Source organism: Myxine glutinosa, chromosome 6 (genome assembly GCF_964187855.1).
Source record: "Myxine glutinosa chromosome 6, kmMyxGlut1.1, whole genome shotgun sequence".
NCBI classification, from domain to species: Eukaryota; Metazoa; Chordata; class Myxini; order Myxiniformes; family Myxinidae; genus Myxine; species Myxine glutinosa.
Genome location: NC_136266.1, coordinates 143,284,841 through 143,307,140, shown reverse-complemented (window position 1 = coordinate 143,307,140; position 22,300 = coordinate 143,284,841). Strand labels below are relative to the sequence as shown.

At 39.8% G+C, this 22,300-nt stretch overlaps 1 protein-coding gene across 1 annotated transcript in view; it reads left to right on the top strand.

The window, feature by feature from the left end:
- LOC137430387 (protein RCC2 homolog) overlaps positions 1-22,300 on the top strand; it is a 150,534-nt gene that overhangs the window by 63,787 nt on the left and 64,447 nt on the right. The window contains exon 3 of the mRNA XM_068121228.2: positions 6,667-6,810. Coding sequence (XP_067977329.2) covers positions 6,667-6,810 — 144 coding nt within the window. The remainder of the gene's footprint in view (positions 1-6,666; positions 6,811-22,300) is intronic.

Here is a 22,300-nt window from a genome sequence, read left to right as displayed (position 1 = left end):
TCAATGTGTTTATCTCAAAGTCTGGTAAAAATGTGATACTTGAAAACAGCTGAAGGGATTTAAATCAGACTTGTTTATTTTTAGGACAGCGAACGAGGGCATTTACCCATTGTCACGTGCAGGGACTACGCGGAGGCATATTAGCGACACAGTCGCATTGCTCTCGTTTGCCATATCTCTCACTCATGAAAAATCATCTTAAAATCTCTGGATCCAGAACCACATCTTCACCAAAATCTAATCATTTCATCTGTGTCACATACCCAACCTCTCCACCAAATTTCGTCCGAATCTGTCCACAACCTTTCGAGATATCCTGTTCACAAACAAACACAAACAGACAGGGGTGAAAACATAACCTCCATCCACCTTCGGTAACTACAGAAATGTCAATCCCTCCTAGATGTGACTACAAACATTGGCCAATTTTGTCCTGTCATATTTGTGAAGATGACCTCAAAGCTTCCAGCCCAATGCTCCTGGCTTTGCTGACCGCTTATTTGAAGAGTTTTGGCATATGATGCATTTCTCCCATTCTGTCGACATCTTTCACTTCATGTTTGGCAACTGCAACTTTAAATACTTAAAGTGAACCCTCAGAAATCGGAATTTCAAAAACAAAGGAAAAAATTTACTTCGGCTTAATCGACTCAATTTTTCATGTTCTTTCCAATGGTGCAACTCTCATCGCCCACTAATTGCCATCCAATTAGCCACCAGAAGTTTGGTACATGGAAAAAAAAAGTTGAAGTCAAACTTTAAAGGGAGAAATATTTGACCCCACCTCTTTCTCTGTCTTTATAATAAACTGAGATTCGAGGGATATACGAGTATATCTCGTTTATCATATCGTAGAAGTATCTCTAACGGCCATTACAAGGGTTTTTGTCACACTACGTTCACCTTCCCATATGTGGAGCTCAAAGTTTTGATCAATGGATTTGAAAACCGTCAAATCGGTTTATCTTTTTCTGGAGTGAATGAATGAATGATCGTTTTAAGGCCATTTTTCCCCGCTAGAGCGGGGGTTAGTCTTGCTGGCCCCATGACGATCATGGTTCCCTGTTTGAGGCAATGTTTTTATGGCCGGATGCCCTTCCTGACGCCAACCCTTAGTCGCCTCTTACGATGCGCCGGGGTACGGTGTACCTATTCTAAATCGGGGTACACATCGGGATCATTCATATGATGAATTTTTTATCGAAAAAAAAAATTCCTTTTATTTTTTATCTTTTATCTTTTTTCTAGGTTGAAAAAAATCGATCTAAAACACTGGAAATCGAGAAATCTCACAGAGCTGCTCATTTGAACCTGTATAAGGATATACACTTACTCAATGCAAATCCAGTCAACGACAGGATGCCCCCAGAGGGTCTCAATGCACTTTATTCAGCAAAATGAGTACCAGGTAGCTGGTAACGGGGGCATTTCATCAGTGGCACTGCCGAGCCCCCAGAAAATGATGCAGCCAATCAGCCACAGGCTGCATACAAATAAATAAATAAATAAATAGAGGATAGATTTTGTGCTTGCACATATTGCAATCCTATTGATAGGACAATAAGTATATGGTTATTTATTATTATTATTTCTTCCTTGTTATTTTAAAGGGTGAATACTGAACATGGTAATGTTCTAAATGTCTATATTGGCTGCGAGAATTTGCTGTTGCTGACTTTTTCGGAGGTTGCGGTCCTGAAATTTGAGCAAATTAACTCAGTGTTGACGTTAAAAGCACTGGTGTGTACGTATATTTATTCAGGTATCACATAGCAATAGCATTATTAGCCTTCGGACTTTTTTCCAAAACGTATGATGATTCATACGTTTTATGACATTTTATTCATACGTATGACAATTATGGATTGGGTCTCATCAGTCCGGTCATGCGTCCATGCATGGGTCCTCAACCATATATCGGAGATGTATGGATTGATTTTGTTCAAACTTGGCAGAAGCACAGTACATGATGGCATACACTTTCACCTCACTTTATTTTGCGATATGATCAAAGATGGCCGCCTGTTAGATTGGCAGCCATATTGGGTTGTAAAAACCCGATATTGAACACATCCTCAACCATTACTCGGACATGCATTTACCGATCTTGTTCAAACTTGGCACACAGAAAATAAATGATGGGTTACATATGCATATCATTTTTTTCGAGATAAGATCCAAGATGGCTGACAAGCAGCCATTTTGTTACTTAAGCATGTCCCCAACCATTTCTCGACATGCATGGACAGATTTTGTTCAAACTTGGCACAAAGACAATACATGAGAGTATACATATGCAGGAGATTTTGTTTTGTAATCCGAACAAAGATGGCCGACTGACAGCCTTTAACACCGTACAGCATAATTACTAAAACCACAGGGGCTATGACTTTTTATGTCTTCTTCTCCTTGGTGTCCTCTACATTCTGAACATTTTGATACCAAAAATGTATGAATGGATTGCTTTATGTCGAAGTTAGGTCAAATTATGTGATTTTCGGAAATAGTCAAAGAATTTGGATGGGGCTATCATTCAAATGAAGATATTTCATAGACCACACAATAAATATTTAATACAAGGCTGAATATGTTCCTGAGATGTCCCTTTTTTCAAATGAGACCTGATGCAGCTTTGTGTAGGTAGGGTTGATGAAACTTACAAACTAAAACATCGCCCTTTTCTGAGGTTTATGCTGGCCCATAAGCAATAATCAGTGTGACCCACTTTTGCCTTGAGAACTGCCTCAACTCCATTTGGGATTGATTTAATTACCCTCGCCAATTAGTTCCAAAAATCCAGAATGCATAGTATACTCGTGTGCGGATTATACGGTGTTTCGCCATATGGCACATGTTAAAATGTTCAAGGCCAAGTTAAATTTATCAAGAAGATACAAAAAGAGGCAGGTTTTATTTTGCAAGTTTAATTGTAATATCTTTAATTGCTGTATTTTGCTTATTTTACATACACATATGCTGTATATCTAATTCCAAAGCCATTTAAGGTATTGATGAATCATCTTCCATAAAGCTCACAAAGGCCTCATTTTCTGTGCCGCTGTCCTCTACATTGCTGTAGCTGAAGCAGCTTCGGGGTATTGGAGGTCTTTAGGGTCTTTAGGGTCTTAAGGGTCAGCAAGTGTGGCGGTGTGTTCAATTACCAAGCCTCTTGTAGATCGCTTGCCAAGTGGCCTAAACACTCAAGCAAGCACTCCATTAAAAACCGTTTATAAGGAACAGCTGGCTTGGCAAGCGCAAGCTAGCTTCACAAGTTTTGTCCGAATCCGTCCACAACTTTTTGCGATATCGTGCTATGTATCCTTTTTGGTCCTATCTCTCAATGGTGAAGAATCTCTTTTAAAATTCTAGTATCTGGATCCGGATCCAGATCTTCACCAAAATTGAATCAATTTGACCTTGTCATTCACCCAACCTGTCCACCAAATTTTGTCCGAATCCGTCCACAATGTTTTGAGATATCCTGCTCATAGAAAAACATACAGACCAACAGAACAGGGGTGAAAACAATCTCTGTCCACCTTAGTACTAATGATGATAAGGTAATAATAATGATGATAACAATAATGGTACATTGTAATAATGTTACGTGAGTACATAATAAATAAACATACTGAAGTAGTGGAATGTGAGTATGTCTATTTATTATGTGCCATTGGAACGTGAGTACAGTACGTCTATTAATTACATACTATTGAAATGTGAGACTATCCATTATTTATGTACGAACGAGCAGCGTACCTACCCTCTGGGTGGGACGAGTTTGAACATTACTTCGTGAAAAAAATAGTCTGTGTTTTGCAAGAAGGTCATAGATGTTTGCGTGGTGTGCGCTTCAAAGTGTCTAGATGGTATATAGGTCTAAAGGGTACATTCCAGTAGTAGTTAGTATCTATGGGGTTGAAAGGGTCGAATCTCTCAATAATATAAAAAGGGTATGAAAAGGTCCAAGTGGTCTAAAGCTCGAAATGGTCAGGGATCCAAGGTACCTACCTAATCTGTTTGAAGAGTGAAAGAAGATAAAATAGTGTTGAGGTCGAAGCAGCGTACGGGGACTTAAGGGGTGTAAAGGTATAAACGTTCAAGGGGTCAAATGGGTGAAGGGATATAAAGGTTTCTAAAGTGTCGAAAGGGTCTAAAAGTTAAAGGGGTCATAAAGGTCTTAGGGGTATTGGAGGTCTTTAGGGTCTTAAAGGAAGGGTCTTGGGGGTCTTAAGGGTCTTGGGGGGGTCTTAAGGTTATTTGGGGGTCTTAAGGGTCTTCTGGGTCTCAAAGGGTCTTCAAAAGTCTAAGGAGTCTCAGTAGTTTGAAGGGTTGAAAGGTACATTCGAACAGTACGTAATTGATAGACATATAGTCACACATATTCACAGCTTCACGGAAGGCTTCACGGACAGATGGATGGACATACGGATGGCTTCGTGAATGGACAGATTGACCGTGTTATTCATTTTTACTTGTGTAGATGCCACGTGGGTACATCTATTAAATACGTACAAATGCAATGTCAGTAGTCTATTGATTGTGTACTAATGTAATGTGAGACCCTCTATTAATTACATACTACTGAAATGTGAGTACATCTATTAATTCCGCATTAACGCAATGTGAATACGTCTATTAATTACGTACTAATGCAATATTATAGCCTGGTGTTGGCTTAACGGTTAAGGTGGCTGGCAAGCTGAGTGTCTGAGTTCAAGCCCCTGTCATGTCGTTGAATTAACACAAGGTGGGTTGACTCAGCCTGTCATCCTTCTGAGGTCGGTGAAATGAGTACCAGGGCACTGGGTCCTCTTTCAAGGAGGTTGGTTGTAGGATTTGCAGGATTTGCACACAGTGGTGTGTGTCGGGATGGTGCTGAAGAGTCGTCCAATGACGCAGCGTTGTGCTGGTCCAGCGTACGCTCCTATATATGTATAATGTATATATATATATATGTCAATGCAATATGAATACTGTCTATTAATTACGTGGTAATGATATGTGAGTACTATACTACGTTTATTAATTACATTTCATTGGAATGTGAGTATGTATATTAATTTTGTACTTTTGAATGTGAGCTAAACCATGAGTACATCTATTAATTGTGCACTACTTGAACGTACCTTTAAGAACTTTAGACTCTTTTTAGACTTTGTAAGACCCTTTAGATGCTTTAAACCCCTTTAGATGCTTTAAACCCATTTAGATCCTTCAGACATTTAGACCCTTTCAACCCCTTAGATCCCCTGGCCTAGATCCTTCACACTCCTCTTTACCCATTAGACCCTTTTAGATGCTTTATACTTTCACATCTTTCAGACCTTTTGACATCCTTTAGATTCCTTTGACCCCGTTAGATCGTTTGACCCATTTTGACCTTTTCAGACCATTGCCCTTTCGACCATTTAAACTTTCCTTTGCAATCAATGACCTTTCATTTAGTAAATCCTTCCATTTATTTGCCACATAAAATACATCACACAAAACAAGTCGTGGTGAGAGTCTGCAATCTCTTTTTAGTGAATTTATGGGTTATGTCAACCAAGTCAATCTTTTCCCAATAGTGTTGTAATGCACTACAGAGCATAGTCAGACTGCTCATACGGTCATAGATCAGATATATGAAGTTTCAGATTTTTTGGTTAAAGATTTCAATTCAACCAATTATGGCTGGAATACCACTTCACCGGTGACGTCATTGTTATCACCCTATAAACCTCATCGGGAGTTAATGACATGTGCCTAGTTTCAATTTCTTTCATTGAATAATTTTGGAGAAAATGATGTTCAATTTTTTTTTCTTTAATCCAATATGGCTGCCATACCATGTGACCTATGATGTCCAGATTAGCAATAAAATATTATCCATGGGGAGTCCCTCCTATTTTTAAAGTTTTGCATTGATCGGACAAGCAGTTGCAGAGAAAAACATTTTTAAAGCGAAAATATATAGACGTAGACATGTAGACAGACAAACACACACAGGGGCTTTGCAATAGTCTCGATCGCATCCCCTTTGGGGCGGGACGAATTAAAGAATATCGATGCATATCTTCAAAATAATGACATATTCACGTTTGAAATCGTGATTTGAGAGAACTTGGCATTAAATTAAGTGGACTCATACTTTTGCACACCACTGTACATGCTTACTGTATAAGGAGATATTTTTTACGAAGTAATTATATATGTATATGATACTTGTACATATGAAATATGGAAAAGTATCAGTGTTTCTTGAACTATTGTGAGTTGCTCTTTCTGAAAACGTTTTGAACGTCCAACATGAATTCAGATAACTTCAGTACAAACTGTTTCTTTTTTGTTTCCTAACTGTTAATTGAAATGGAAAACTCATGTATAAATTCATTAAATTTCTTAACAGTTTTGTTGGTTCAATTATTTAGTTCATCCATGTGGTATATATATATATATATATATATATATATATATATATATATATATATATATATGTGTGTGTGTGTGTGTGTACATACGTGTGTGTGTGTGTGTGTGTGTGTGTGTGTGTGTGTGTGTGTGTGTGTGTGTGTGTGTGTGTGTGTGTGTGTGTGTGTGTGTGTGTGTGTGTGTGTGTGTGTGTGTGTGTGTGTGTGTGTGTGTGTAAATGAAACACCTTACCCCAAACTGTGCTCTCTGCAGTGCCATTCAGGAATATCGGTCAAAACCTTTGGAGTCCTCACCGATACAGCGGCCTTTTGAGGGTGCCAGTGAGCAGAGTAATTACTGGACCTTGCTCTGCTCACAACTTACTCATTACCACACAAGGCAAAGTATATAGCTGGGGTGAGCTATGTTTTGACTCTCCACTTTCACTTCACTTTTTTATCCATCTATGTATATATATGCATGTATGTACATGCATATGTGTGTATATGTGTGTGTGTATATATATATATATATATATATATATATATATATATATATATATATATATATATATATATATATATACATACATATATATATATATATATGTATATATATATATATATATATATATATGTATATATGTAGGTATATGTATGTATGTATGTATGTATGTATGTATATATGTATGTTTATATATAGTACATAACCAAAAGTATGTGGACACCCAAACATCAAACATATCATTCCAAAATCATGGGCATTAATATGGAGTTGGTCCCCCTTTCGCTGATATTACAGCCTCCACTCTTCTGCGAAGGCGTTCTCCTCGATGTTGGAACATTGCTGTGGGGATTTGCTTCCATTCAGCCACAAGAGCATTTGTGAGGTCGGGCACTGATGTTGGGCGATTAGGCCTTTCTCGCAGTCGGCATTCCAATTCATCCCAAAGGTGTTCGATGGGGTTGAGGCCAGTCAAGTTCTTCCACACCGATCTCGACAAACCATTTCTGTATGGACCTTGCTTTTTGCACGGGGGCATTTTCATGCTGAAACAGGAAAGGGCCTTCTCCAAACTGTTGCCACAAAGTTTGAAGCACACAATCATCTAGAATGTCATTGTATGCTGTATTGTTAAGATTTCCCTTCACTGGAACTAAGGGGCCTAGCCCGAACCATGAAAAACAGCCCCAGACCATTATTCCTCCTCCACCAAACTTTACAGTTGGCACTATGCATTCAGGCAGGTAGTGTTCTCCTGGCATCCGCCAAACCCAGGTTCATCCATCGGACTGCCAGATGGTGAACCGTGATTCATCACTCCAGAGAACGCGTTTCCACTGCTCCAGAGTCGGATGGTGGCGAGCTTTACACCACTCCAGCCGACGCTTGGCATTGCGCATGGTGATCTCAGGCTTGTGTGCGGCTGCTCGGCCATGGAAACCCATTTAATGAAGCTCCCGACGAACAGTTGTTGTGCTGACGTTGCTTCCAGGGGCATTTTGGAACTCGTTAGTGAGTGTTGCAACCAAGGACAGACGATTTTTACGTGCTACGTGCTTCAGCACTCGGCAGTCCTGTTCTGTGAGCTTATGTGGCCTACCACTTCGCGGCTGAGCTGTTGTTGCTCCTGGACGTTTCCATTTCACAAAAACAGCACTTACAGTTGACGGAGGCAGCTCTAGCAGGGCAGAAATTTGACGAACTGAGTTGTTGGAAAGGTGGCATCCTATGATGGTGCCACGTTGAAAGTCACTTAGCTCTTCAGTATGGCCCATTCTATTTCCAATGTTTGTCTATGGAGATTGCATGGCTGTGTGCTTGATTATATACACCTGCCAGCAATGGGTGTGGCTGAAACAGCCGAATCCACGAATTAGAAGGGGTGTCCGCATACTTTTGGTCATGTAGTGTATATGTATGTCTATATATATATATGTTTATACATATATGTTTATATATAATAATATATATATAATTATATATATATATATATATATATATATACTCAAAGGCAAAAGTTATTGTGACACACAAACAACAAACAGAATCAGTTAAACTTTTACTGCCGCGAATGAAATGTTATTACATGGAAAGACAAATGTTTCAAGGTATGGTAACGATCAACAGTCCATAAGAACAGTGCACCTGGCATATGCAAATGAGCCACAACACAAGAGGGGGTTCACAAGCAAGTTCACACAGTCAGTAGCGAGTGTGTCCACCTTGTGCATTGATGCAGGCCTGGCACCTTCGCCTCATTGAGGCCACTAAACGTCGATGAAAGTCCTTGGGAAGATCATTCCATATCCGAGGAAGGATTTGGTGGAGTTCCTGCAGCGTTTTTGGAGGATTCGGATGACGTCGTAAACGTCGCTCCATTTCATCCCAGACGTGTTCAATGGGTGACAAATCAGGGGATCTTGCAGGCCAGGGTAACACATTAACATTGTTCTTATTAAGATACTGCTGTACAACTCAAGCAACGTGTGGTCTGGCATTATCGTGTTGAAACGTCACTCTAGGGCCGTTCTGTTGCAAAAACGGTAAAGCGGCCATTTGCAAAATCTCGTCTCGGTACCTCACAGCATTCAAGTTCCCCTCAATCACAATCATTGGCGTTCTTGCTGCAGCTGTTATCCCACCCCAGATCATAACGCCCCCACCTCCAAAACGATCTCCTTCCAGAACACATGAGGTGGACACTGAATTAATTTGTCAATTAACTGGTTTAGTCAAAGTTGTTAAAACCCCGAGCTATCCTGGACAATAATTTAACGAATTTAAAACACCACTACCACGAGCCCAAGGTATATACCCCTGTTGGTCTGAGTGACCATAATGCAGTTCTGTGGCAACCTTTGCAACCCGATAAGAAGCGTAACATTCTCTGTACACACATTGTGCATTCTATCAGAGCCTCAGATCAACGAGCTTTTGGTCAGTGAATAACTAAACACAAATAGAGTAAGGTTGAAGTTGCTGCAACTGCGCAAGAAAAAACTTCTGTATTTTACGAGGTATTGCACAAGGCCATTGATAAAATTTTTCCAACTAAAGTCACATCCATTCACTCTCAAGATAAACTGTGGTTTACACCAGAATTGAAAGCGCTCATCTTTAAAAGACAAAAAGCTTTTTCCAGTGGTAAATCATTTTTATGGCGACTGCAACGCAATAAAATAATTAGATTAGTAAAGCATGTCAAGCGACTTTTCCATAACTCCAGTGTTGGCAAATTTAGAAGTCCTAACCCTCGCCAGTGGCGTCTTAAAATAAAAAACTTACTGGACAAAACAAGAAAACAAGTTTTAGCTTGTCAGGGATTTCACCGAAGGACGCTGCCAATGAAATGAACCAACTTTTCATCTCTGTGGCTCAGGACATTCCACAACTCGATCTTAGCCAGTTGCCTACATATATATATATATATATATATATATATATATATATACATATATATATATATATATATACATATATATATATATATATATATATATATATATATATATATATATATATATATATATATATATATATACACAAAGAATTAAGTTAAGCACCCCTACACAACGAATTAAGGTAAGCACCCCCTAATATATATTCTTTGTGTATATGTATACATTGGCATATATTCTAAGGTATGTGAGATCAAATAATGATTGGTATGACATTAGCAATTATCCATTGATGAAATTGAGTGATCAAAGTGAAAAAAAGTGATTGGTTGAGTCAGTGATCCGATCACGTGGGTCCTACACACGTTATTGACGCAAAGATCGCTAGAGGTCTTCTCAGAACAATGACTGTACGTTAGAAAACATAAACGTCATCCACACTGTCCGTGATGGACCTATAGCTCCATACTTAAATTGAGGTGAAAATATGCCTAAAATTCCCAAAAAATTTCACCTTAAATTATTCAGAATAAAATATTGAAAACGGCATGATTGTTATGTTTTTATGTGACCATAATATCACTTCTCCAGAAAATATAGCAATATCATGGGTATATTACACTGTTTTGACGACAACAAACTTGTAATGTGCGAGGTTGTAAAAAAACGGGGGGGGTGCTTAACTTAATTCTTTGTGTATATATATATATATATATATATATATATATATATATATATATATATATATATATATATATTGGAATGTGTATGGGGTTGGTAATGAAATACTTTAGTCGAGGTAGAATTGTATAGGGTAGTGTGCTCCGATTGTCGCAAAGAAGAAACCTTCCTATATTTAAGTCAGGCCGGATGTCGTGTAAGTGTCGTTTGTGTGTGTAAGTGTTAAGTGTGTGTGTGTCTTCGTTCGAGGTGTGAAGTAGTGTTTTTTTTTTTTTTTTTTTTTTTTTTTTTGTATACAAGATCGAGGCTCGTGAAAGAGCGAAAGTGTTATTTAGATAGGGTCCATAAGGATAAATTCCCCAGTGTGTGTGCTAGCCCTCCTGTGATCTTCCCTCCGTCTTTATATTCATCAAAAAGCCATGCAATCGGTACATTACAATAACACGATCGCCGACCGGATCCGGACTGTAAGACGACAAGACAGGTTGTCATTGGTTGTGACACACACACACACACCAACACACATTCTCATGGAATCAGACCACGATCCTTGGCACAGGATCTTTGAGAGTGAACCGCGAGATTGTCGAGGCCTGGTACTCTGATAAAAAAAAACTCCATCAACCGACAAATCGACTTTCACCCCACATACAGTCAAGTGAGAAAGTAAGTCCACCCCATGTAAAGTTTTGAGTTTTTCAACATATTTCAACATACAGCTATTTGATCTTCATTTCAACAATATTGATAGATAAAGGTGATATAATATAACAAATATCATGAAAAATTTACATTTTGTAGTCCATTGTATAATTTAAATAAACATAAATGCAAATTTCGCATGTGGAAAAAGTAAGTACACCCCATGAAATGTTTTTTTCTATTTTTAACTGCGACGAGCAGCTCTATGAGAGGACCGCGTTGTTGTTCTTGTTGTTGCTTGTTGGGGTGCCTTTTTGAATAGCGCATGCGCATACACTCGGACGTGCGTTGGTATGAGATAAGAACATCGCGGACTAAAATCGCGATTTGTTTGAAGAAACCAGAATAAATTTAGCAACAAAGACAACATGAATGTTTTCATATCAATCTCTTTTCACATAACTTGACACAAATTAGGTGTAATTATTGAATAGCACATGTGCATACACTCTGACTTCCCCTATCGACCAAGCCCGTTTCAAATTATCCCTCTGCCACCCAGAATTAACATTAATAAATAACATTAATGAATTAACATTAACATTAACAGAAATAACATTCACGTCCATACATTATATGTAATCAGTTCATGAAGCATGTTGCGTCGCAAAACAAAGGACAAGACCAGAACTGAAAGACAAAAAGATGCTAGTGCATGTGTATAATTTAATGACTGGTCGAATTTGGTAGTGCATATTGCAACGGATATCCTCATGAATCTACACGTCGCAGCTGGTGACCACACTGTGGTCATTTTTCTCTTGTTAACATATGTGGACATATCAATATTTGATCTTCATTTAAACAGTATCTATAGATAAAGGTGATCTAATTGAACAAAAAAACAATGAAAAATTGACTTTGCAATAATTTATTCAACAAAAAATTAACAGACATGCCATTTCCTTCTGTGGAAAAAGTAAGTACACCCTTGGCTCTAATAGGTGGTATTGCCCCCTTTGGCAGAAACAACCTCAAGTAGTCGTTTCTTATAACTGTCTACCAGTCTCTGACAGCGACTGGGAGAAATTTTTGCCCACTCCTCCATGCAGAATTCTTTCAGCTGTGGGATGTTTGAGGGGTTTATTGCATGCACAGCTCGTTTCAAATCCCCCCACAACATCTCGATGGGATTTAGATCCGGGCTTTGACTTGGCCATTCCAGAACCCTCCATTTCTTTCTTTTCAGCCATTCCTTGGTGGATTTACTGGTATGTTTAGGGTTATTGTCATGTTGCAAGGTCCACCTTCGGTTGAGCTTCAACCTTCCGACAGATGGCCTCACATTATCCTCAAGCACCCTCTAGTACAATGAAGAATTCATAGTGGATTCTATGATGGTGAGCTGCCCAGGCCCTGATGCAGCAAAGCTGCCCCAAACCATAATATTTCCACCACCATGCTTTACAGTTGGTATCAGGTTCTTGTGGTCAAATGCTGTCTTTGGTTTTCGCCAAACATGTTTTCTGGTACTGTGGCCAAATAGCTCTACCTTTGACTCATCTGTCCAGAGCACATTGTTCCAGAAGTGCTGGTCTTTGCCGAGGTGTTCATTGGCAAACTTTCGTCTTGCCCTGATGTTCTTTCTGGACAGCAAAGGTTTCCTCCTGGCACACCTCCCATGTAGATCAAATTTGTGCAGCCTCTTTCTAATGGTGGACTCGTGCACTTTGACATGAACAGTGGCAAGAGCTACCTGTAGGTCCCGTGATGACATTCTGGGGTTCTTAGAGACTTCTTTCAGCATCTTGCGGTCTGCTCTCGGGCTGAACTTGCTGGGGCGGCCTGTCCTGAACAAGTTGGCAGTTGGTTGGAATCTTCTCCACTTGTAGATGATCTTCCGGACAGTCGAATGATTGATTTCAAATTGTTTGGATATCTTTTTAAATCCCTTCCCAGACTCGTAGGCATCTATAACCTTCTTTCTGAAGGCCTCAGAGAGCTCTTTTGATCTAGCCATGGTGACACCGCACACTTCAACAACAAAGAGCAAACCAAACTAAATGTCTGAGGTTTAAATAAGACAGGTTCCTCCAAGATCCTCTCTAACGGTGTTCTAATCATTTGAACCTGAGCTGGTGCACTTGATTCTAATTTTAGGTATTTGAAGTACCGTAAAATTCGGACTATTAGCCGCAACTTTTTCCCTCAACTTTGACCTCTGCGGCTAAAATAACGATGCGGCTTGTTTATGGAATTTTCCGATGTTGCGGGTTTTCCTGATGACGCGTTCAGGCCAAATCAAGTTGTTGTCGTCAGTCTCCAGTCTATGTTTAGATTCACATTAAGTTTCAAAACTGGTTTTGACTCTTCGTGAATTCAAAACTCACTGTAAAAGTGTGCTAGTGATAACTGTTTATGGTTTTTTCCTCCAAATTTACACACGGCCTTTACACACACGAAACATTCAGTTAATCGCCCTTGCGCAGACAACTTCCATCATGCCGAAAACACGACGCAATGCTTACGATGCAGCTTTCAAATTGAAGGCGATCAAACTGGCTATTGAAAAGGGAAACCGAGCTGCTGCCTATGAACTTAGAGTGAATGAATCCATGATCAGACGTTGGAGAAAGCAGAGGGGCGAACTTTCTCGCTGCAAAAAGTCAACAAAGGCTTTCAGAGGTAGGAAATGCCGATGGCCCGAACTGGAAGACGAACTTGAAGACTGGGTTAACACACAGAGAGTGGATGGTCGGGGTGTTTCTACTGTTCAGATTAGACTCAAAGCAAGATCGATCGCTGCAGAAAAGAAAATAGAAAAATTTCAGGGCGGGCAGTCATGGTGTTTCAGATTTATGAAACGCAAAGGTCTTTCTGTCAGAGCACAAACGACTCTCTGTCAACAACTCCCTCCTGACTTCGAAGAAAAAATCGCAAACTTTCGGAACTACACGCAGGAGAAAATAGCAGAGAACGTCATTGCTCCGCAGGACATAATTAATATGGATGAGGTCCCTCTGACCTTTGATCGACCTCTCAATCGGACTGTAAACAAAAAAGGCGAATCGTCCATCTGTTTAAAAACAACTGGTCACGAGAAAACCAATTTTACTTGCGTACTGAGCTGCACGGCATCCGGAGAAAAACTTCCACCAATGGTCATATTTAAACGCGTTACGTTGCCAAAGGAGAAGTTTCCAAAAGGAATCATTATTAAAGTGAACAAGAAAGGGTGGATGAATGAAACGCTAATGAAGACGTGGCTCACTGAGTGCTACGGCAAGCGACCGGGAGGGTTCTTCCACCGAAACAAGGCCATGTTGGTTTTGGACAGCATGAGGGCCCACATTACTGATACCGTAAAATAAGCAATCAGATCGACTAACTCCATCCCAGCAGTGATCCCAGGCGGCACGACCAAATATCTTCAACCTCTTGATATCAGTGTTAATCGTGCTTTCAAAGTAGCACTGCGTGTCGAATGGGAAACATGGATGACCAGTGGCGAAAAATCTTTCACCAAAACTGGACGTATGCGACGAGCAAGCTTCGCGGAGCTCTGTCAATGGATTTTGACAGCGTGGGGAAAAGTAAAACAATCTACGATCGTCAACAGCTTTCGCAAAGCTGAACTCTTGTATGTAGCAGACGACAGAGAAGCCACCAGCTCCAGCCAGCAAGACTCGGATTCATCCGACAGTGAAAAAGAGGCCGGGGTCAGCGATGCAGCCATAGCAGAAGAAGCTGTGCTTCTGTTGTTCAACTCAGACACTGAAGACGAAGCTTTCAGTGGCTTCAGTGGAAATGATGACGACGACGAATAAATGTGACTACCGGTATTTTTTGATTGTGTGTATTATTGTGTATCTTTGGTGTCGCTGTATTTTTATTTTTGTGTTGCTTTGTCACTGAATTTGTGATTGAATTTGTGCTTTGCGCGCGTCTGACAAGTTTCTGTGGCTGTCGAGTTTCTCACTTTTTGTGGTTAATAAATGGTTGCGGCTTATAAACCAGTGCAGCTTATAAACCAGTGCGGCTTGTGTGTGTTTAAATTCCAGATTTAAAAAAAAATTAGGGGATGCGGCTTATATAACGATGCGCTCAATGGTCCGAAATTTACGGTAGTGATAAATGTCGGGGTGTACTTACTTTTTCCACATGCGAAATTTGCATTTATGTTTATTTAAATTATACCATGGACTACAAAATGTAAATGATTCATGATATTTGTTATATTATATCACCTTTATCTATCAATATTGTTGAAATGAAGATCAAATAGCTATATGTTGAAATATGTTGAAAAAGTCAAAACTTTACATGGGGTGTACTTACTTTTTCACGTGACTGTACAAAGCACTACGCAATCAATTACAACGTCAAAAACGGCAGAGTCATTTGAATGCAGGGAAGCCCTGTGATTGGCAAGGACTTGGACCAATCCATCACGTGAACCATCCCCAACGGAACTTAATGGTTAACACCACAGTCAACGCCTCTGAGGAAGAGGACTAGTTTGTTCTTGAAACGTCAGGTGATTAACAAAGAATTTTAAATTCTTTTATTGCTGAGTGTGCGTTAATTTACAATACTAGGGCATGCCCGTACTATATCTATATCTAAAATTATATCCCCCCCTCTATTTACATGAAATGGTTTGGTCCATGAAATGTTTTGGTTCATTCGCAACGCCAAAGCGAACGGCGAACGCTTTACATGAAATGGTTTGGTGCATGAAATGTTTTGGTCCATTCGCAACGCCAAAGCGAACGGCGAACGGCTTGCGAGTACAGTGACAATCCCCCCCCCCCCCCCTCTATTTAGATGAAATGGTTTTTATTAGTTTTAAAACATAGTTTAACGCCAACATAGCGGCAACATAGTTTGCAAACGTGAAATAAATGAATACGCTCTCAAATGTGCCATCCGAGGCAGAGTGTGTCCGCCACGTTCGGCACACGCGATAGCTCGCTGCTCTCTGATTGGTTGAATCGTTTTTTGGACATAGCTCGGTAAGTAATTGTCCGATTAATATGAAACCTTGAAAAGGCACATCCTCGGGTCCCCAGCAATATACCTGGCAAGTTTAAAGTATATCGGACCCGTGGTTGTCGAGAAACAGCGGTCACAGACAAACGTACAAACAAACAAACACACAGAGATTACTGGAATTATAGATAGACTAGGGCATGCCCGTACTATATATATATCTAAAATTATATCCCCCCCCCCTCTATTTACATGAAATGGTTTGGTCCATTTGCAAAGCCAAAGCGAACGGCTTGCGAGTACGGTGACAATCCCCCCCCTCTATTTACATGAAATGGTTTGGTCCATTCGCAAAGCCAAAGCGAACGGCTTGCGAGAACGGTGACAATCCCCCCCTCTATTTACATGAAATGGTTTGGTCCATGCTCGCTGCTCTCTGATTGGTTGAATCGTTTTTTGGACATAGCTCGGTAACTACTTCTCCGATTAATATGAAACCTTGAAAAGGCACATCCTCAGGTCCCCAGCAATATATCTGGCAAGTTTCAATTAGATCGGACCCGTGGTTGTCGAGAAACAGCGGTCGCAGACACACAGACACACAGAGATTACTGGAATTATAGATAGATGTATATATATGTATATATGTATATATGTATATATATATGTATATGTGTATATATGTATATATGTATGTATATTTTTATTTTTATATATATATATATATATATATATATATATATATATATATATATATATATATAGATAGATATATATATATATATATATATATATATATATATATATATATATATATACTGTATGTAAAATTCATATTTATAAAATAAAAAGAAATTATTTTTGCCACCATTCTTTTTGTGCCTTTTTCATTCTCTCGGCACTCAACTTCATTCTATATTGATTACTACCAGAGTCAAATTTTTCTTTGTCCAACTTTTTAGGGTTCGCTCCTATGAGCCAAGCAAAAACTGTGGCTCTTTTGTGGAATTTGTTTGGAAAGCCATTAATTAGATGTATTGGCCAATGGATATTCCAAGTTTCAACTAGTTTCAATGTATAGCATTTGAGATATGAGCACCAACACATTTGGGGCGGACGGACAGACAGACAGACACCAACGTTGATTCGAGGGTTTTCGTTAATAAAATTCAAGAATGCGGAAACGAACGTTGCTGAAATTTGGAACATATTACTTCGATGTCCACAGCATTTACTTCTGACACTTGCAGCCAATTTTGTCCAGTAGACGCCGAGAAATGAATTTTCAGTCCCTATGTTAAAGTTGCATACAGCTTAACCGTTCCACATAAAGGGGGGGGGGGGGGGGCTTTGCACCTCCCAATATTCAATTCTGAACTTAGCCTGCTCATTGCATCACTGCTGAGGTGCTGCTGTGCCGTTGATTCAGTCCACCTATGTATTGAGGCACAAATTTGGAATTCGGTCATTGCTTGTCTATTGGAAGGCACTATGGGATCTTCAACGTCCACCAATTAATGCGACCTGAAGTGACACCCAGTTATAGCGTCCATCTGAGAGATGACACACACATTGATATATCCTTCATCCGAAACATCAGCATGGCAGTTTTTCGGTGGATCTAGATTCAAACCGATGCTAGAAAGCTCTGAGCTGAATGATCCCATGAATAATTGAAACTAAAGTCAAATTTCAAAGTCATCCAATTAATGGATGTGCTTGTCCTCAATTTTACTGCATAATGCTATAATAATAATCCCACCTGCATTAAGTTGCAAATGCAAGTTGAATATGACAATCCTATTTATTTGAGGGAAATCCACTGTGTATTCATTCGATCTTGATATCTGCCTGAATTGAGAACAAAGTCACATTATCAGACTTGGGTGTGATGTGGACTATCTTTAATTTATTGTTGTATTACACGAGGAAATGAGATTAGCGCTGTTCATCACTTTCCTTTGATCCTGTATTTATTTCATGTCGTTGTCATGTGCCAATTACTGATTGTGCTATTTGACAATTATTGGAGCTGGCCGTGCGCCGTTTATAAATCACCCTGGCCGTTTATACGTTGACAAATGGCGCGCCCATTTGACAACAGGAGCAGCTCCGTTTGTCAAGTTACGCCATTGAACAATCAGCACTGTGCCAAGGCAGTGAGTTATGACGTATTCACAAATGGAGCTGCAGCAATTGCAAACAATTGTTAATGGCGGTGAGTTATCACATGGTAACATACACGCAAAGACTCATTGAATTCAACTCTTTCATTATCATTCGCTAATTGTAAGATATTTCATTGAAGAAAACGTAAATACTCAATTAATTATCATACTTGCATAAATACACTGTACATTTGATGATTAGCGCCATGCTTGTTGAAAAGAAATGGGGCGATGTTGTACTCGGCTCCATCTGTCCGTCTGTCACGGTCTCTCCTCCCATAAGGTTGTGCAGAAATTCACCCCCCTTGGTAGTTATGATCACCACATGGCTTGCAGGTGCAAGAGCAGTATCACTTGTTCGCTCTGCCCACCTGTGGCCGAGTCAAAAGATCAATTGCCGAAAAATGTAATTGCGGGCACATTTTTGAACATTTTAAAAATGAAACGTTGTATATGCAATCAATGTTGGGAGATACATGAAACATGTAACAATTTTGGGGTTTGAGATCTGGTTCATGCTCCAGGGGGTGGACACTTGGGGTCGCATGGGTCAAAACGGGAAAAGTGTTTTAACTCAAAATTCGATATTGGGTCATTCATAGTGGAACGTTTTGAGATCTTTAACCATAATAAAATACACAACTTGGTGTCGGTCTGTCTTTCTGACGATTTTTGACCATGAAACATTTGCTCGTTACTTATCCAATCGCAACCAAACTTGACAGGAGGACTACGGGTCACAGAATGGAGGTCGTAGCCAATGAATTTGCCGCCCCCTCCCCTCCTCAAGGAGGTTTTCTCCACCAAAGGGGTTTCCCCACCAACAGAGTTGCGTGTTGAGCTGTATATCCGTGTTAAAATAGCTTTATCGTGGCGTTTTTCCAAGGACGTTTCTAATAACAAAACTAATGATAATCGCGTAATATTAATGTTATTACAAAACACTATTAATACGAATAATATCCCGTCTCCCAAAGTCGTGTTTCCTCCTTGACCAAACAGCATGTTAACGTGTATAAATAGCTTATCGTGCCGTTTTCGTGGGAGCACCTCTACCAGAAATAAAACAAGAAAGAGCAATCAGAGATTGCAGACCCTCGCCAGGATGTGTTTTCAGTGGTTTTTAAGGCTTTTGTGTTAAAACAAATATGGCGGCCGAACCACGTGACCAATGACGTCATCATTTTTTTCTCCACCAATTTATCCCTAGATTATGCTCAAGAAATTTCATCTTGATCAGATGAAGTTTTATACTTGTCGAATTATGACGTCATAATGGAGGCACCTATGCCATCATCATTAACAGATGTTATTCCACATGGAGAGTTATTTACAACTAGTGAAGTACCCGTGCTACGCATGGGTGGGAGGCCAGCAGCAAACAGACAATGCAGAAATGGCGAATGCTAAAGCATGAAATCAATAAATTCCACATTCCTGTAGCACCTTCAATCACACGTCAGACATGGACAGCAAGTTCGTGAAGGACTTCCATGAAAAACATACCAGTTCGCTAACAAACAGGTACGTTCATGTATGGAAACATCGATCGTGGGTCCGTGGCGAATGTGCGTATGGCGATCCGAGAATTTCAAGTTTAGAACGTAAAACCATCAAGCCATTCCGTCATTCACTTGAACTCGATATCTCTTTTTTTAATTCCAAACAGCATAACTCCAATCACAAATTAAATAACATTAGTATAAAAAATAAACTTTTAACAACATTCGTGACATAAACAAATATTTAAATCCTGATGTGAAGTTCCGTACGGTTGGGTGAATACAATTACGAATTCAAAATCGTAATTGTATCCAATCAATTCCAATCATTCATTGATACTTTAACAAAACGATTAACACGATTAACATTTAACGATTTTACATTACGATTGAATGACGGTTTTATTGGGATATTATCAAACCCGCACATTGCCGTCATCTGTCCACTTCCGCACTCACGGCAGGTTCATTATTCTCATCAAAATCTAAACAGTATTTGTAGAATTTCAATAAAAGCCACATCACTGTTCATATCAGTAAATATTATTCCATCGTGTTTGGAAAAACTGGAAAATTGGAAAAATTGGAAAAACAATATATCATATTTTACTCCAGGGGGTCCCAGGATTACCCACCCAAAATATCGTTGTGATCGGTTCAGCCGTTTTTGCGGTACCTGGGAACGGACAGACAGACAGACAGACAGACAGACGGACATTTGTTGAATTATAGTAAGATGAGCCATGTCTCAATTTTTTCTATTCAGCGCTTTCGGATATAGAGGTGGAATTTTTTTCGGTTTTTCCAAGATGGCGGCCGAACCACGTGACCGATAGTCATCTTTTTTTTTTTCTCCACCAATTTATGCCTACATGATGCTCAAGAAATTTAATCTTGATCGGATGAAGTTTTGTACTTGTCGAATTATGACGTCATAATGGAAGCACCTATGACATCATCATTAACATATTTTATTCCCCATGGAGAGTTCTTTACAATGAGCCATGTCTCAATTTTGTCTATTCGGCGCTTTCGGAGATATAGAGGTGCAAAAATTTTCGTTTTTTCCAAGATGGCGGCCGAACCACATGACCTATGACATCATAATTATCATTAAAAAATTATACAGGTCGACCTATGGTGGACCTTGCACCGATGGTGAAAAATTCCTGTCAATCGGACCAACGGTTGCAGAGAAAATCATATTTATTCTGTGTGGACAAACAAACAGACAGACAGACAAACAAACAAACAAACAGACTCAAATGCAATACACTCTCCCCTGGCGAGGGTAAATATTATAAACCACAAACATGTATGATTACCTTTTTAAACAGTCGCTCATGCTGTTTAACACTAAACTGAAATAGATTTGGAGGAAACCGGTCACCAGTCAATGCTTGTCACGTTGACGAACGCACCTGATCATAGATCTGCTGTAGTCTATATACCCCACAAGGTTAATAACACGACCCTTCCTGCTGCTTCCATGGAGTTTGTCCAAGGTGTTTTTCGTCGCGTTTTTCCAAAGCCGTTTCTCATTACAAAACTAATAACACTAATGATAATGGCATAATATTAATGATATTAAAAAAACAACTCCCCAAGGGGTTTTGTGATTTGCGATATTGCCCCCCCACCACTCCCCCATCCCGACACCCTCACAGAAGTAAATTGTATTCTCGGGAATTTAGAATGGTGAGGCATGGTCTGATCTTTACAATGGCCTGATCTAACATAAGCAATCGTCATAATAATTGGCAATAATAATAAGGATAATAACATGACTCCCCCTGCCAACCCGGTGGTTAATACTACTGTTAATAAATGCACCACATGCAAACAGTACAAAACCTGAATGGAGCTATACAAACTATGCTGAGGATGAAAAGGCCAGGTGTAGCATCTGCATGACATCCACAAAGTGTTGTCATCACTGTTACTTCAATCACAACATGACACGCATCATCATTCAGCCAGCTGCCAGCATGCTGTGTTGTAGGTGTTTTTTTCTTATAGTTCATGGATTGGTCATCATCATGTGCCATTCTCTATGTAAGGCACTGGTGCTGCCGAAGCAGTTAGGAGGCTACAATCCTGGTTGGGTCGCTACTCCGACTCAGGAAGTCAGGGCAGGAATTTGGAATTTGTTAAGTGTGTCGGCGGTAGCTTGGCATCATTAGCTTAGCTATATTTGGGAAGGAAACCGTGGGATCTTTAAAGTCTATCGGCTAATACCGGTAGACAGGACAACAGTTTAACATCCGTATGAGGGATGGTGCACACATTGATGAATCACCCCTACCCTAACCCTCTTCTGGAGAAATTGCCAAAATCTAGACTCTCTGCTCACCTTCACTCCTTCATTCCTCTTTACTCCCCCCTCTGGGACAAACTCCCTCACTCTCTTCAATCCCACTCCTCCCTCCAGGTCTTTAAAACAGCTGTTCACCACCATCTCTTATCTTCCCCCATCCAAAACCTTGATCTTTTCTACCTCCGTTAATTCACCCCCAGATAC